Source organism: Sphaeramia orbicularis, chromosome 3, assembly GCF_902148855.1.
Source record: "Sphaeramia orbicularis chromosome 3, fSphaOr1.1, whole genome shotgun sequence".
Lineage (NCBI taxonomy): Eukaryota > Metazoa > Chordata > Actinopteri > Kurtiformes > Apogonidae > Sphaeramia > Sphaeramia orbicularis.
Genome location: NC_043959.1, coordinates 58,196,353 through 58,214,300, shown reverse-complemented (window position 1 = coordinate 58,214,300; position 17,948 = coordinate 58,196,353). Strand labels below are relative to the sequence as shown.

Genomic DNA, 17,948 nt, shown 5'->3' with positions numbered 1-17,948 from the left:
ACTTATGACTGAGTGTTACATTTTACACTTTAGGTTAGAATAAATATGCTTTTAATGTAGAATAATATGGTAATGGCTAAAAACATTATCAACATTCATATTATTTTTACCTTAACCCTTTCATGCATAGTGGTCACTCCAGTGGACAGTTATTCTACAGCTGTTCTCTTGTATATTCATGGGTTTTGTAGTTTTAGTTCCATATGAGCGGACACAGTGGACACTTATGCACCATCCCATAATAATACACTGACATTCATACCATTACTGTAACTTTGCTGTTCTAGATAAACCTGATCTGGAGTGACATGTTTTAGTGTAAATCAATTGTTATTTGTTAGACAAAAAGTTTTTTTTTTTTTTTTTTGCATATTATCTCCATGATGTGAGTTATAACTAGCATTAGAATATGTTAACATGTGAGAAAATATCAGATTAGCAGCATTAAAATGTTTTTATTTCATTGTTTTCATCTCACTTTCTGATATTGGGTTTTAAACACGTTTCTTTACTTCAAAACTTAAATGCATGGACATTTTCATAATTCCATGAGGAAAAAAAACTCAATCACAATTTTTTTTTCATGCCTAAGGAGGAATGAAAACACTCAATAAGAAAATCTTGACTAAGGTTCTCATAAGTTATGCATGAAAGGGTTAAACACAGTTTCTTTTCTTACGTCATAAAATGTTCTGTCCTGGTGTGGTGCTGCCCCCTCTTGGAGGCTCTCAGTACAGCTTTTTTTTTTTAATTTTAATTTTTTATTTTATCTCTTTAACTCTATGAAATGAATGTGTTGCACTGTGTTACATGATCTGTTTTGAGGTTAGCGTCTTCTTCTTCTTTTCATTCATTCTCATGAAACTGAAGGCAGTTGTTTCCCAGGAACAACCTGTGACTAAAATACTGGAGGTAACATGGCCCAGTGCCAGATGGGAAACATACAACTCAACCTCATGCAGACTCTGTTGATGATATCAGTTACGTGTGTGTGTGTGTGTGTGTGTGTGTGTGTGTGTGTGTTGTGTTTTACCATAACTGTTCATAATGTTATTAGTTAAAAGGGTCTGCCTGAATTTGTCAGATTATTCTGTGTAGTTATGGGTATAAAAATGTGTAAATGAACTGCTGTGGTCCTCAAAGGAAATCCCACTGATATTGCACCTAAATGTCAGATAATAGTTGTCAGCAGACAGTGGTAATATGTTCCAGTGGAGAGGCTAAAAATAAACCCTGCTGATGTAATTAAAGTGGGTCGTGGGTCTTAAAGTATCAGTTTGGGAACTCCAGTTTAGTAACAGAAACCCTGAATGCTTTTATTCCATGACTCCACTACATCCTACAGGTAGTTATTGTCTGTTTTTTTTTTTTTTTTTTCATTATTTTTTTTTTTTTTAAAGTGTAGAACTTTTAACCCTGAAATATTTTCATTTCACTACAAATACTTTACTGAGTTGCACAGTTGTATTATTTGAACATTTGTCTTGTTCCTACTGTGCTTTTTTTGTATTATGGGAAATGTAGGATCCAATGTCTTTAAGCTTGACTGACTTCTAAAGTCACAAAAAGTGACACTTCTTTTATCCACACAAGTTGTTATTTTGTACAAACAGGTGATCGTGTACAAATGATAGATGCATATAAAACAAAATCACTAAAATGAGTCCCCTTACAATACAGCCAGGAGGCTACTCATGTTGGATGTTGTATTTTTTTGTCTTGTTTCTGTTTTATGAAGTCAAAATGCACTGGACTAAATGGACTTTCCATGAGTGGAACTAAATATCAGAACAGTCTGCCAATTGCAAAAAGGGAAAGCACCACATATACCACCTTTAAAACACTACTCAAATGGTGGCTGAAAGCAAACCAGTCTAATGATCATTTTTAATGTTTAACCTTTTAATGCAGACCTGGGCATTGTCAGGCCCGGGGGCCACATGCGGCCCGACAGCTGACCCTAACTGGCCCACATAAGGTCATTGGCAAATTAAAAGTCAATGCAAATATGTATCATCATAATAGACATAACCAATACAACGCCACTGCTTTTATTTTGAAGGATCTGCTAATTTACCATTTTTTCACACATACTTTCTGTACTTGTATAAAGCTTATGCACTGATTGGTCAGAGATATTAAGGAGAGCTGCAAGTGTATTGATCCGGCCCTTAACAACTGTCAAAGTTTCTCATGTGGCCCCATAGGAAACTTAATTGCCCACCCCTGTTTTAATGTGTTGTACATTTATTATTCTACTTCTGTGTTTTCATTATGATGCTTATTTGTAACCTGCTGAGGAATAGGAATGCAAATGAGCATGTTAGCATATTTCCATCTGCTATTCTGTCAATACAGATATTCATTAATGTGTGCTGTCTCTACCAAGTAAACTAATAAATAAAATTAAAATATACATTTCTCACAGAGGTTAAAGAAATCAGAACCCAGATGAAGATAGAGGGCACTGATAACACCAGTCTACAATTTTTTTTTTTTTAGAAATTATCTGCTTCAGAGATTAAATGTGCTAAATGTTACGTATTTTAATAATATTAATTGGGAAACAAATGACGAAAGTGCTGGTTTGCTGATGTTTTCAAGGCATATGATAAAGTGCCATTATGGGTTTATGTACATTTATACAGTAGATTTATAAATCTTCCGCTAGATAGAATCTGTAAAGTGAATGTATTGTAATGTGCAGACAGTATCTGGTAGCTCTCAGATGAATATTACTTTTGAGTGAAACCCATTTTCTCATTGACTCTCAAATTTCACATTTTGACCCAAGACTGTTTCTTGGAAACTTTAGCCATCCAGCATTTTTTACTTGAGTTTTCTTCATCAGTGACCCACATTTCACTACTTTCATTTCTGGAAGCAGTTTACTTGTAGACCAGTATAGGCAGAAACCGCATCGAGAGCGTTACCAAAATTTGATAAGCTATTTCCTAGAAGAAGAGGATTAACGCTTCTAGTGTAAGTGGGTGTTTTAAAGTCACACCAAAACCCTGTTCAGTTTCATTTTCCACTAGCAAGATATATTTGGCAACAGTAAAGCAGTGCTTCACTAAAATTCAGCAGTTAGTCATTCTGAAAAGGAAATCTGGCTGTCATAAGTGTCTAGCAGCATGAAGGTGAAAGAAACCCTTCTGGTGCCTGTACTTTGCCTCTTTACATTATTCACAGGTAAGAAATTGAGCTAAATAGTCTAAATAGTTCTGTTGAATCAAATTATGTTGTTTATTTTTCATCAATTTGTTCATTTCAGTTGCATTTTTTAAACCTGTTTGTGGTAAGGGTCAGGAAAAAAATGAATGAACAAATTAAATGAAAACATTGTATGTAACATTAAAAAAATGCAGTGCCTACTTGAACAAATATAGAAAATACTTCCTATTTATTTATTGCTGTTTCTGTGTTGACTGTCACAAATGTTGAACTGTGGTTTTTCTGCAATTCCTGAGTATCACAAGACTGTTGAGGCAGGAAGTCACACTTTCATAACTGCCTAACATGAATATGCCGTTCTTTAACACTATATTAACTACAGTGCAATTGTAATGTAACTAAATGTGAATATTCACATCATAGTTTTACACCCTGAAAGAATATAACATGCTTTACCCAAGCAGATATTTGTCAAATTGTGGCCTTTTACAGATGTTGATAACACAGTCACAATGATACTGGAAGGATTTTAGTGATTTCAGTTTCACACTTCAGTGGATGCATCTGACCTGCAAAATTAACCAGATCATTCAAACTACTGACAGGCATGTGTCCCGTGAAGCCAGATGAAATATACATCAAATCAGGTGAGATGGTGGCGTTGCATTGTGATCATGAAAGCCACAATGTGACCTGGAGCAGTTACACGACCCAGGGGAAAACTCAGAGCAGCAGCCTGTCATCCTCAGAGCAGAACCGGATGGGTATTCTGATTCACCGCAGCAGCTTTATAATTCTCAACGCCTCTGTAATCCACCAGGGGAATTACTCCTGTTCTCTGGGGTAAAACTCTTTTGTTTATTGGAAGTCAGAGTATGAACCTGTAATGCTGTAATGCCTCAGCCCATGTGATACCCCTAGGACCACAGGATTTGCCAAGTTTAAATAATCCTGCAATTTGCATTTCTTTAGCATTCCTTTGCAATTAAAAATGTATATTCATACTAGAAAAACAAAATATTTTAATCACAAGAGAGATGACAGTAACAGTATAAATATTGCCCCTGTTTTTTAAGGCAGACTCTTACAGTTTAAAACCCGTAAAGACCCAAACATCCACCATCAACCAAAATCATCTATGATCTAAACCAGGGGTGTCAAACATGCATCCCGGGGGCCAAATGTGGCCCACCAAAGGGTCCAGTTTGGTCCCCAGGATGTTTTTGCCAAGTGCAAAAATTCCACAGTCTTGAATTAAGCAAAACAAATTTTTTGCTTGAATTAAGGAAAAAAATCTTGAATTAAGCCAAAAAAATCTTCAATTAAGTAAAAAATACATATATATTCAATTAACCCTTTCATGCAAAGTGGTCATTCCAGTGGACAGCTATTCTACAGCTATTCTCTTGTATATTCATGAGTTTTGTTGTTTTAGTTCCATATGAGCCGACACAGTGGACGCTTATGCATCATCCCAAAAACTGCAATTCATACAATTACTGTAACTTTACTGCTCTTGATAAACCTGATCTACAATAACATGTTTGAGTGTAAATCAATTGCTAATTGTTATGAGAGTGTAATGAACAGTTTTCTGAAACAATTTTTTTTTTTTTTTTTTTTTTTTTTTTTTTTGCATATTCTCCTGAGACCCAGCAATGCATTTTATAGGGGACAAAAGTTTAACAGTTTAGCTAAAATGCTGTCCATTGCAAAGGACATTCCATGAAAAAAATCAATAAATAAATAAAAATTATTTTAAAAATGTATCTGAAAAAAATGGTTGCATTATGCAGTTTCCAATCAAGACAATTTTTTTGTGTAAAAAAGCTAAAATTGTCAATTTCCTGGGTCTCAGAAGATATTATCTCCATGAAATGAGTAATAACTAGTATTTTGAGTAGGATAAAACGTGAGAAAACATCAGATTAAAAATGTTTTTTATTTAATAGTTTTCACACAGTATATCACTTTCTGATGATGACTTTTAAATACATGTTTCATTGCTTCAGAAATTAAACACATGGTGTTCAGCTGAGTGGACATTTTTGTAACTCCATGAAAAATAGGTTCATACAAAAAAAAATTCAATTGCATTGTTTTTTTCATGCCTAAAGAGGAAAAAAAACACTCAAGAAAAATATTGACTAAGGTTCTCATAATTCATGCATGAAAGGGTTAAGCCAAAAAGACTCTTCAATTAAGTTAAAAAAAAAATCTTCAATTAAGCCAAAAAAAAATCTTCAATACAGTAAAAAAAAATCTTGAATTAAATAAAAAAAAAATCTTCAATTAAGTAAAAAAAAAAAAAATTGAATTAAGCCAAAAAAAATCTAGAATTAACAACTTAATTTTTTTTTCTTTGTTTTAGTGTAAAAAATAACATTAAATTACGAAAATATTTACATTTACAAACTATCCTGTAACACTAAACTGTGAATAACCTGAACAAATATGAACAACCTGAAATGTCTAAAGAAAATTAAGCAGAATTTTAACAATTTTCTGCCTTTTCCTCAGTGTTTAGTGTCTGTGTAGATCTGATCCATAATGCACATGGGGAAATGAGAAGTAAAGGCAGAACATTGTAAAAATTGTACTAAATTTTCTTACGTTTTTTATTATTATTATTATTATTATTATTATTATTATTATTATTATTATTATTATTATTTAAATTTAATTTTTTTCAGGTTTTTTTTTTTTTTTTTTTTTTTAGATGTTAATAAAAGTAAGTGTTTTCATAATTTAATGGGTTTTTTTTACACTAAAACAAAGACAAAAATTTGGAGTTGTCATCATTTATATATTATTATGTTATTATTTTTCTGGTTCGGCCCACTTCAGATCAAATTTAGCTGAATATGGCCCCTGAACTAAAATGAGTTTGACGCCCCTGATCTAAACTGTTTGATACCTGTTGATCCACTAATCCCATCAATACATGTCACATTATTGACACTGGGACTTAAAACACTGTCAAAAAATATTATAATAAAATTTTTTTGTGTTTGGACATTAATAAATATTGCAGACCAAGAACAACTCTTTGTTAAAAACATGAATATCATTAAGATATAAATGTGAACCTATATTTGACCCAAGGTTTTTCAACCTTGGGGTCGGGACCCCACATGGGGTCGCCTGGAATTCAAATGGCGTCACCTGAAATTTCTAGTAATTGATCAAAAAAAACCAAAACTTACTAATAAAAATATATGGTGAGTTGACAGAGACATTCCCAATACATAAAAGACGAACTCTGAAGCTGAAACTGAAGCACTGTGGTTCTGTTTATCTTTCAAATGTTCACTGTGGTCGGCTTAAGATGCTGTAGCTCTTTCGTAATTAATAGTTTGAGTTATTGTTTAAAAAAATGTTTGGGAAGGAAGGTGCTCTTTGGAAAAAGGGATTCAAAAAGTATTTATCACACTGGAAGAAAAATCCAAGGCACTCTCTTTAAACATTAAAATGCCTTTATTACCATGGCATGGTCATATCTAGACCTAAAAAACACTTCAACACATTTTGGCTTCAAGCCTTTGTCGGGAAGTCAAACCAGTATGGTAATAAAGGCATTTGAATGTTTAAAGAGAGTGCCTTGGATTTTTCTTCCAGTGTGATAAATTGAGTTCTTGTTTGTTCATTATTAATTGTCCTTGTAAATCCAAGCTGGACTGACTGTACATATCCTGATCAAGGAAAATAAAATTCTCACTTTGTTCAGTAATCTACACCTGGCTTTTCTGCCTCCGTCCATAAAAATATACATTATATAGACTAAATGTCATCAAAAATTAACGTTTATTTGCAACATAGTATAGCAAACTATTACATGATCAAAAACAAATTCATTTTAGCAAAAAAAAAAAAAAAAAGTTTGATTTTGAATGTCTGGGGTTGCCTGAAATTTGGGATGTTAAATGGGGTCATGAGCCAAAAAAGATTGGAACCTCTGCTTTAACCCGTAAAGACCCAAACAGTCACTGGCAACCAAAGCCATCTACTGATCTAAAGTGTGTAATACCTGTTGATCCACCAATCCTATCAATCCATGTAAATAATTGGTGTACAGTGCAGTTTATCATCTTTTCACGGTCATCAGATATGACCCATTTGGACGCTCAGAGGCTCCGTAGTAAATGTGGAAACACCATCATCTTCTACAACACTGATTCACCAGTAAAACCCATGGAGTTGGATTAATGACAGTGGATGGACACACCTGGTTTTACATTCAGTTTATTATATATTTTACTGAAGAAGTAACTTTTCTTAAATTTTCTCTGTTTTTTATATAATAACGCTCAAATGTTATGTCGGCGTGATGATTCAAGTACATGATCAATAAATCAAATATAGGAAAATACCTGATTTTCACTGGAAAAAAAATGCACAATTAAGAGAATAATATATGATAAATGGTGATAAATCACTTAACCAATAAACACCCAGTGCTACTTTTGTGTCTTTTTCTAAATGAAATTTTCTCTATATTTAACCTTTCTTAACAGATTTATCATCATTTAATAAAATATTATTCTCTGTATTTTGCATTTTATCAGTAAAATCAGGTACTTTTCTGTATTTAATTCAGTGATCATGTAGATGTTCATAAAACCTCAGATTAAAGGTGAAGGTTATTATATCAGAAACAGAGAAAACTGAAGAAAAATTGACTTATTCAGTAAAATTTATCATTAACTGAACATCAAACATTTCCATCCACTGACATTGATCCAACTCCATGGAACCAGTGTTGTAGAAGATGATGGTGTTTCAACATTAACTACGGAGCCTCTGAACGTCCAAATGGGTCATATCTGATGATCATGAAAAGATGACAAACTGCCTTTTACACCAATTATTTACATGTATTGATAGGATTAGTGGATCAACAGGTATTAAACAGTTTAGATCAGTCAATGCTTTTGGTCGATGATGGGTGTTTGGATCTTTATGGATTAAGAAAGGTGAAATAAAGAGAAAACACCTGGATCTTCAAAGGTTTTCCTAAGATCATCTCTGACCTGCTGCTGCGGTCCTGCCCTCTCCACCTTTATCGTCATCACTCACTTATCCATATAATTACAATAGTGTTTATTATACTGTTCTATACATGTTCTAGTTCAGTTATCTGTGCATGTGTCTTCACCTACCTCCCCCCTTTCCCCCAGTCTCTCTCTATCGCTCTCTCTTTTTTCCTCCTTTACTTTCTCGCTTTAACCCCAACTGGCCAAGGCAGACGGCCATCCTTCAGGAGTCTGGGTCTGCTCCAGGTTTCTGCTGTTAAAGGGAAGTTTTTCCTCACCACTGTCACCAGTCATGAGTGTTTGCTCCTGGAGGATTCTGTTGGGTTTCTGTAAATTGGCTTAAAATTTGATTTGATCTATCTCCCCTTTATGTGAAGCACTTTGTAACATGTTGTTTTAAAAAGTGCTAAATAAATAAATAAATAAATAAATAAATGAATGAATGAATGAATGAATGAATGAATGAGTGAATAAATTCAGGAACTGCCACAAAAGTAGCACTGGTCTTTATGGGTTCATAAGAGGTCTCTTGTTATACAAGCACAGATACATAGTGGAGACTCATCATGCTGTGATCGAGAGCACAGGCTCAGCCTCTTGTATTAATATGCTGCATGTAATTCTGCAAAGATATGTTATTACCTCCGCCAAGGAGCTTATGTTTTTGCCAGGGTTTGTTTGTCTGTTTGTCTGTCCGTTAGTGTGCAACATAACTCAAAAAGTTATGGACAGATTTTGATGAAATTTTCAGGGTTTGTTGGAAATGGGATAAGGAAGAAATGATTAAATTTTGGTGGTGATCGGGGGTGGGGGGGCCCACGGGGGGGGGGCCACTGATCAGCCTTGGCGGAGGTCTGCGCTCTCCAAGTGCTTCTAGTTTTTAATGTTATGATGAAGTCTCTTTTATTGTGATGATGGCAGAATATGAACAAAATAAAACCAAAAAACATGGGCTGAGAGAAATATCTGAGCTCTGAAAATAACACTCAACATGTTTTCTACTTTCATCAGTTGCATCATCAGCGTTATAACCTTCTTTTCCATGATATGGCAGTAATACCATCATCAAGTCCTTCAGGCTGGCTGTATACTCAGCAAGGTTCGGTGAATACAAGGAGGGGACGGAGTACCCTGTCACATGTTACATGCATGAGTCCTGCACACTGACATGTCCTGGTAACTACATCCCTGATGGAAATATCCCAAATATTACCAGCAATGGTATAATATGGCAAAAGGTATTTTTCATAACTTTTGATCTTTATGGTTTTGTTCTTTTCCAAAGTATGTCAGACTTTTTTCTAGATGTCTGCTCTGTATTTACTTTGTGATCCAGAGGCTTTTCTGATTTTCCTTTTTCTGGAAGGGTGACGGTAGAAGGGTGTCAGTAGAAGAGCATTACTCATTGTCGTGTGTGCACGACAGAGATCAAGGTGTTTACATCTGCACCAGGTCCTACCTCTATCAAGGTCAAATATATAACATGACATCCACAAGGAAACTGACTGTCAAACCAGAAGGTAAAAACAGCACACTGAATATCTGATACCCCATATCACATCATGTATAACTGTTTTGTAATGATGTAAATAAAATGTATGTATGTACAGTACAAATAATAAAAAGAGCAGATTTTTCATGTTTCACTCTTTAATGTTCTTGCCTGTCTTTTCTTCACTTTGCTTTCTGTATTTTTGCTACTGTTAACACTGTAAATTCCCTATGCTGAGATTAATAAAGTCATGTTCTACCTTATCTTATCTTATCTTATCTTGTCTTTTAACGTCTTGTCTTATCTTACTTCGTCTTGTATTATTTCATCTTCTCTGGTCTTGTCTTGTCTTATCTTATCTCATCTTATCTTATCTTGTCTTGTCATGTTTTATTTTATTTCATCTTGTCTTATATTATTTCATGTTCTCTTGTCTTGTCTTGTCTTATCTTATTTCATCTTGTCTTGTCAAGTCTTATCTTGTCTTATCTTATCTTATTTTGTCTAGTCTTATCTTATCTTATTTCATCTTGTCTTATCTTACCTTGTCTTATCTTATCTTGTCTTATCTTACCTTGTCTTATCTTATTTTGTCTTGTCTTATCTTATCTTGTCTAGTCTTATCTTATCTTATTTCATCTTGTCTTACCTTGTCTTATCTTATCTTATTTCGTCTTGTCTTATCTTGTCTTATCTTATCTTGTCTTGTCTTATCTTATCTTATTTCATCTTGTCTTATCTTACCTTGTCTTATCTTATCTTATTTCGTCGTGTCTTATCTTGTCTTATCTTATCTTGTCTTATCTTATCTTGTCTTGTCTTATCTTGTCTTGTCTTACCTTATCTTATTTCATCTTGTCTTATCTTACCTTGTCTTATCTTATTTTGTCTTGTCTTATCTTATCTTGTCTTATCTTATCTTATCTTATCTTATTTTATCTTATCTTATCTTATTTTGTCTTGTCTTATCTTGTCTTATCTTATCTTATCTTATCTTATCTTGTTTTGTCTTGTCTTGTCGTATCTTATTTTGTTTTGTCTTATCTTATCTTATCTCATTTTGTCTTGTCTTGTCTTGTCTTATCTTATCTTATCTTATCTTATCTTGTTTTGTCTTGTCTTGTCGTATCTTATTTTGTTTTGTCTTATCTTATCTTATCTTATCTTGTTTTGTCTTGTCTTGTCGTATCTTTTGTTTTGTCTTATCTTATCTCTTAATAAATGTTCACTGGTTTGCTTTCATTCTTACAGAGCCTGAACAAAGTCCAGTAATTTTGTTTCCTCGTGATAAAGACGTATTCTATGTAGATTTGGGTGAGCCTCAGAGGATACACAAACAAACACTTATAATACAGTCTTGTAGGTTGTTGTAAATTCCAACTTTTCACACTTGTATGAATGATGCTTTTTTTCTAGGCTCTCCACTGGAGGTGAACTGCACGGCTGATCAGTGTTCAGAATTTGACAGTGTGTACTGGTTAAGTGTGGATGAGAATAAGAACTCACGAGTCTTCTTCTATGCTACAGAGTAAATACTTCACACATACACTGGCAGTCAAAGCGTCATACAGAAGTTATGTCATCACCTGATTACCTAAGAGTTCTCACTTTTTTATAATCTACCTAATTTTTCCTTCTCTCTTTTCCAGGGAAAACACAAGCGGCCAAAAACTACGCATGACAGCATCTCTAGTCTTCAAGAAGGTATTAGAGGAGGATCTGTTTAAAAACTTCTCTTGCAAGTTGGATTCTACAACACAGAAGTCAAGCGTGGTCACAATTACTCTGGCCCGGAAAGGTATTAAAAAAATAGAAATAAAAAATGTGGTCACCTATATACTGAAAAATATAATTTCACTTATTTATTCCTCAAAACATATTAAAAATAATAGCTGATGAGGCAGATTGAACACACTTATGTGAGTTAACATAGAGAATGCACAGTTTGACTGAGTGTTTAAAATATTTATTGATTCTATTATCCCTATTTTTCTCCACAGCTCGTCGTTCCTACGTCCCTTTGGCCGTCAGCATTGTAGTCACTGTGCTAACTATGGCTTTAACAGTGGTTATCTATATAAAGTATAAAATCTCCCTCACTCTTTTCATCAGAGATACGCTTGGCTGCCATCGAAGCATTTCAGGTAGGCATTACGTCAACATTTAATTCAGTTTCTGTGGAAGAGCTATGTATTTACGTTGTTTGTGCTGTCAGCTGAATAATATATTGTATTAACACCAGTCATAAGGTTCTGACCACTGACAGGCAAAGTGGAATTAATTGTGATTCTCTCATTGCTATGGGACTTGTCAGTGGGTGGGATATATTAGGCAACAAGCAACCATTTAGCCCTCGAAGTTGATGTGTTTGAAACAGCAAAATGGGCAAGAGTATAGATCTGAGAAACTGACAAGGGAAATTGCGACCAAATCACTGGGTCAGAGCATCTCCAGATCTTGTTGTTCATGCTGATGTAACCCCTTTAGCCCTATCAGCCCACCCGCAGGCCAAAAAAATTATATTAATATTCATCTACTATAAAAAATATAATAAATCAGGACAATGAATGTTTTTTTCAACTTTTGCTCAGAGTTTAGACCCTAATGTTAATAAAAGTACATCAAAAGTGTATTTTAGTGCAAACTTTAATGTTCAAACATGATTTTTAATCTTTGTGGGGTGAAATATATACTATTAAAAATCTCCGACACAAACAATTAATTTATGCATATCATCGTCAATCCAGCCGAAAAAAAACAGGCGAGGATAAAAAATTCCAATTTCTCTTTTAGTTTGTTACAGTTTACTCAGGCATAGTAATAGATACAATATTTTAGACAATGGGAATAGATTCTGTGAGGTCTGTAAATGTCCACAGACACCAAGAACATCCATATGAACCTTATTATTGTGAAGTGATTCTTCATTTACTTTGGGTATGTCTGTTTAGGCATTTTTCCCCTGAAAATATGGTCAGGGTTTAACAGGTAAACATATCTAAAGAACAACAACTGGATCTCAACCAATTGAGCATCTATAGGAGTATAACATTATGACCACCTGTCTAATATTGTGTGGGTTCCCCTTTTTCCACTAAACCAGTTCTGATCTGAGGCCTAGACTTCACCAGACCTCTGAAGGTCTGCTGTGGTATCTGGACCAAGGCATTAGCAGCAGATCCCTGAAGTCCTGGAGGTAGAGAGGTGGACTCCCATGGATCAGATTTTTTAGTCCAACACAGACCCTTAGTCGGTCTGAGACTGGGATGTCCTTTCTTAGTCCATTTTTAGCCGGTACTGACCACTGCAGACCAGGAACAAACCAGACCTGCAGTTGTGGGGATGCTCTGACCCAGTCATCACCGTTACAATATGGACCTGGTTGAAGTCACCTTATGTTGCTCATTTTGCATTGCTCAACCTAGTGAAAGGCACCTTTGTAATAAAATAATCAATATTATTGCCACTTCTCTACCACTCTTCTTCAGTGGTCATGATGTTGTGGCAGATCTATGAAGTGTTAGGTTTCAGAAGATGTGACAACAGTTTTAGAGTTGTTATTTCTCGCTGTTGCTGTAGATGGAAAGAGCTACGATGGCTATTTGATGTGTTACAAGAGTGATACAGATGCAGGACTCAACACTTCTGAAAGAAAATGGCTAGAGGATGTTTTGGAGGACAGGTTTGGATACAATCTCTGTCTCAACGATCGTGATGTGCTGCCAGGACAAGGTAAGGCACTGACTATTGATATGTATGGGGGAGACTTGGGATGACCATAACGGCCGTAATTCTACACATTCTTACATGATCATGACAGTGTTTTATGACTGACTCAATGATACCATGTGTTACACTGCAAAAATCTAAATCTTACCAAGTGTATTTGTCTCATTTCTAGTCAAAATATCTCATCACACTAAAAAGAAAGACATAATTACCCAAAGAGTAACTTTTCAGTGAGATATAAGAACTTATTTTTAGACAGTAGATCTTGAAAATCTTATTTCAAGAAATCTTACCAAGATAATTTTCCCTTTTTCAATTGGCAGATTTTTTTTTTTTTTTTTTGCTTGAATTATGCAAAAAAAATCTTTAAAAAAAATCAAATGGAACAAGTGAAAATGATCTTGGTAAGATTTCTTGAAATAAGATTTTCAAGATCTATTGTCTAAAAATAAGTTCTTATATCTCACTGAACAGTTACTCTTTTGGCGATTATGTCTTATTTTAAAGCTGCAGGAGACTTTCGTCACTAACTTTTCATCACATCTGTAAAACCTCACTCATAGCCTAAGTATCATGAAATCGTAAGTCGTCTCTCTGTGATTACACACCTGAATCTCTTCCCTCATGGTGAACAATTTGTTAGTGCCATCCACCATAAACAAACCATGTGTTTACAATCAGAGCCGGGAGGTAACTCGGGCATCTTTGGAATTTTGTCGCGACTTGCATTGTGGGAAGCAGAGGCTCCAGCCGTTTCCACGTCGTGTTTGTTGCAGTCATATAATATCATATGGCGGCAGCGCGAACCTTCCCTTCCCACAATGCACATTGCGACAAAATTCCGAAGATGCCTGAGTTACCTCCCGGCTCTGATTGTAAACACATGGTTTGTTTATGGTGGATGGCATTGTGAAATTGTTCAACGTGAGGGAGGAGATTCAGGTGTGTAATCACAGAAAGACTTACGGATTCGTGATTCTGAGGATATGACTGGGGTTTTACAGATCTGATGAAAAATTGGTGATGAAAGTCTTCCGCACCTTCAAGTGTGATGAGATATTTTGACTAAAAATGAGAAAAATACACTTGGTAAGATTTTGATTTTTGCAGTGTAGATATCAACAAACACTTGGAAATTCTGTTGGGATTTCCCTTCTAGTGCTACGCTTTAGGTACTTATAAAACTGCAGAAATGTGATTCTTTTTTTTTCCTGCCAGTTTCAGTCTATAACGTCATAGATCGCTAAACTATGGTTAAAATCGGTTGAGTGGGTTGTAACACGTGTATACACAGTGTCTGCTTGTTAAGCTGTGGCGTCGTTTCCTGTTCCCACATTCACTTCTGTTTATTCCTCTGTATTCAGTCTTCTGCAGAAATGTGTCCATTAGCTCATTTAAACACATTCGGGTTGTCATTCTGTCTTCTGTCAGTTAATATTGGATGATATTCAAGTGGATGAAGCTTATAGGTAAAATTACGAACCCACTTTTAGTAGTCTTTGGTTCATTTATTTGTGTATTTGGACCCTAATAGTTCATAAAGTTTGAATTTGAACCCTCCAGGTGCTGCAAAGCTATCTTTATATTCATTTTGGCAAAAATCGAGTGGATTTCTACAACCTGTTTTAATTCCTGCTTAATTTGTTACATCTGTAACTAGTTACATCACGACATTTGCTCTTATAAGGTCAAGCCTTCTGATGAACATTTCTCCGAGTACGCCATAATTGTTTGTCAGCAGCAGCGGTTTGCAGTAAAAACTGAAAATACAGGGTGTCATAAAAAAACGGGAACTTTTTAACAATCCAATAAAACCAAGAGTGATGGAAGAAAAATATTTTATTCATAGTATTTGAAACCTTAAAACATGCCATTGAAGAAACAATGATGGAATTTTCTTTTTTTTTTAATTACTTCCTGTAGATGGCGTCCTCCTGTACAAATGTATTCTTGAAATCTGCTGTTGAGATTCCTCATTGACCGCTGCAACATCTCAGCTGGGATACTGTGAATTTCATCCTGAATTCTCTGTTTTAACTCATCCAGAGTTCTTGGTTGAGTCGTGTACACTTTACTCTTGAGATAGCCCCACAAGAAAAAATCACAAACGGACAAATTTGGCCAAACAGTTCTCACACAGTCACCAAAGGTTACTAAAATGGGGGTGTGTTTACTTGCTCAAGGTCACTGTCTCGCAGTGCTGCCACTTGCTCATGTCTGCCAATACGCACTTCAAAAATTCCCGTTTTTTTGGGTCACCCTGTATGTCCAAACTTCGAGCCAACTACCTAAAATGTTCACTTGTGGGTTGAACAGGACAGAGCAGCACAGCCAACAGCCTGGAGGGGGAGGGGCATGAAGTGCCTCATTTGCATTTAAAGGGCCAGAGTTCAAAACCACTTTTCTGGTGTCATTACTCAGATATAGGGTTGAAGATGGACCTGTGGAGTTGAACTAATGAAGAATTCAGACCCAAGCAGAGCATTTACAGTTTTCTGTAGACCACAGGGAAATGTTTTAAAATGCATAATTCCATTATTTTTTTATTTTTTTTTAAAGCAAAATATCACTCCTTTAAATGAAGGAAAAATCAAATTCAGTTTGAGGCTGGTTGATGTTGGAACATTTGCTATGTAATTCCTGCTAATTCTGCAAAACCAGATTTTTATGGATTCCCAGATAGAAAATACAGCTCTTATGAGGTGTTTCACATCATCACATTTTCTGTCTCATTTATCAACCATATATCTGTGCTGTCCAGTTCTGGGGGATGTAAGTAAAACAAAGATTTATGTAAATACACTGCTCAGCACATAGTAAAGGAATGTATTGCTGTAAATGGACCAGGAACTAAAACAAGACACTTAAACTGTGATCTACAGCAGGTAAAATTTACACTAATAAATGAATTTGAGTTTGATAAATTAATTTAGCTGCTTCTTGACCCTAACTGGTGACTAAATAAAGCATATAGTTTCTACTGATGTTGACAGTTTGGATACAAATTAGACTTAACATGCAGATAAGAAGTATCCCCTTAATACAACAAAGAACATTTCATTACTATAAATTTATTTCAGATCTTTTTATCAAGATTTTGCATGTAAGATATTGCAGATTTTATCTCCTACTAACGTCCTAAAACTGTTACCCTCTTATGAGTTCTGTGATTTTCTTGCAGAAGGTTGAATTGATAGTAAACATGTGTGGGTAGCTTTTATAACTGAATTGAACGGCAAGTGTAGTTACCCAAGGTGTTACAACCATACCCAGTGTCCCCTACTTTAAAACATACTTTAAAATGTCACATAAAAAATGACTGACTTATTCCATTGATTCATAATGTGAACTTTTGTTTGGTTGTAGCTATTGCAGAGACGGTGCTGGACTGCGTAGAGCAGAGTCGTACGGTGATTTTGGTTCCCACCTCCCCAGACCCTGGGCTGGAGTCCGGCCTGCTAACTGCCATCCATGAAGCCCTTGTGGAGCGGCAGACTCGTTTAGTTTTAATCAGAACTGAAGCAACAGAGGGTGTGAGGTCAGGGTCATTAGGAGAGGTCTTACATCTTCTTAGTAATGTAGGACACTGTGTCACCTGGAAGGGCAAAGACTCTGAACCACTATCCTCCTCCTTCTGGAAGCAGCTCCGGTATTACCTTCCTCCTGCACAGCATTCACAAAAAATTCACCTTTTACCTCAGACTGTGTAGGATATCCTGATATCTTCAGTGTTTAAATTTTAAAGTTAATCAATCAGTCAATCAATCAATAAAATTTTATTCATATAGCGCCACATCACAACAAGTAATCTCATGATACGTTACATTAAGAGCTGGTCTAAACCAGACTATTATCCATAAAGACCCAAACATCCACCAATAATCAAAACCATCTACTGATCTAAACTTTTTAATACCTTTGGATCCACTAATCCTATCAATACATGTAAATGATTGGTGTAAAATACAGTTTGTCGTCTTTTCACGGTCATCCGATATGACCCATTTGGATGTTCAGAGGCTCCGTAGTGAACATGTAAACGTTGTTATTTTCTATAACACTGATTCACCAGTAAAACCCATGGAGTTGGATCAATGACAGTGGATGGACACACTGGGTTTATGTTCAGTTAATGATAGATTTTAAAGGAAAAATCACTGTCTTCAGTTTCCTCCGATAACCTTTGAATTTACTCTGAGTTTTCATAAACATCTACATGATCAGTAAACGAAATATAGGAAAATACCTGATTTTCTCTTATAAATGCTAAATACACAGGATAATATTATAATAAATGGTGATAAATCACTTAAGAAAGGCTAAATATAGAGGGAGAAAAAATTTGAGAACTGCCACAAAAGTAGCACTGGGTCTTTATGGGTTAATAATCTAATTCACAGACACCAACAGAATCCTCCAGATGCAAACCCTTGGTGACAGCAGCAAGGAAAAACTTCCTTTTAACAGGCAAAAACCTGGAGCAGACCCGGGTCTCTGAGGATGGTCTGTGTTTTATTTAT

General features: G+C 35.2%; 1 protein-coding gene across 1 annotated transcript; it reads left to right on the top strand.

The window, feature by feature from the left end:
- The first annotated feature begins 2,133 nt into the window (after window positions 1–2,133).
- On the top strand, window positions 2,134–17,361 carry LOC115413798 (interleukin-18 receptor 1-like). The gene is made up of 10 exons (XM_030126897.1): window positions 2,134–3,192; window positions 3,780–4,017; window positions 9,262–9,445; window positions 9,574–9,727; window positions 10,951–11,013; window positions 11,116–11,227; window positions 11,349–11,497; window positions 11,700–11,843; window positions 13,279–13,431; window positions 16,795–17,361. The coding sequence occupies exons 1-10, from the start codon at window positions 3,135–3,137 to the stop codon at window positions 17,136–17,138; spliced, it is 1,599 nt and encodes a 532-aa protein (XP_029982757.1). The 5' UTR covers window positions 2,134–3,134; the 3' UTR covers window positions 17,139–17,361.
- Window positions 17,362–17,948: the final 587 nt, after the last annotated feature.

Coding starts and splice junctions, on each gene's coding strand:
- LOC115413798 (XM_030126897.1), top strand. CDS start 3,135: ATGAAGGTGAAAGAAACCCTTCTGGTGCCTGTACTTTGCCTCTTTACA. Junction 9,728..10,950: donor ACTGACTGTCAAACCAGAAG/GTAAAAACAGCA, acceptor TCATTCTTACAG/AGCCTGAACAAAGTCCAGTA. Junction 11,014..11,115: donor CGTATTCTATGTAGATTTGG/GTGAGCCTCAGA, acceptor CTTTTTTTCTAG/GCTCTCCACTGGAGGTGAAC.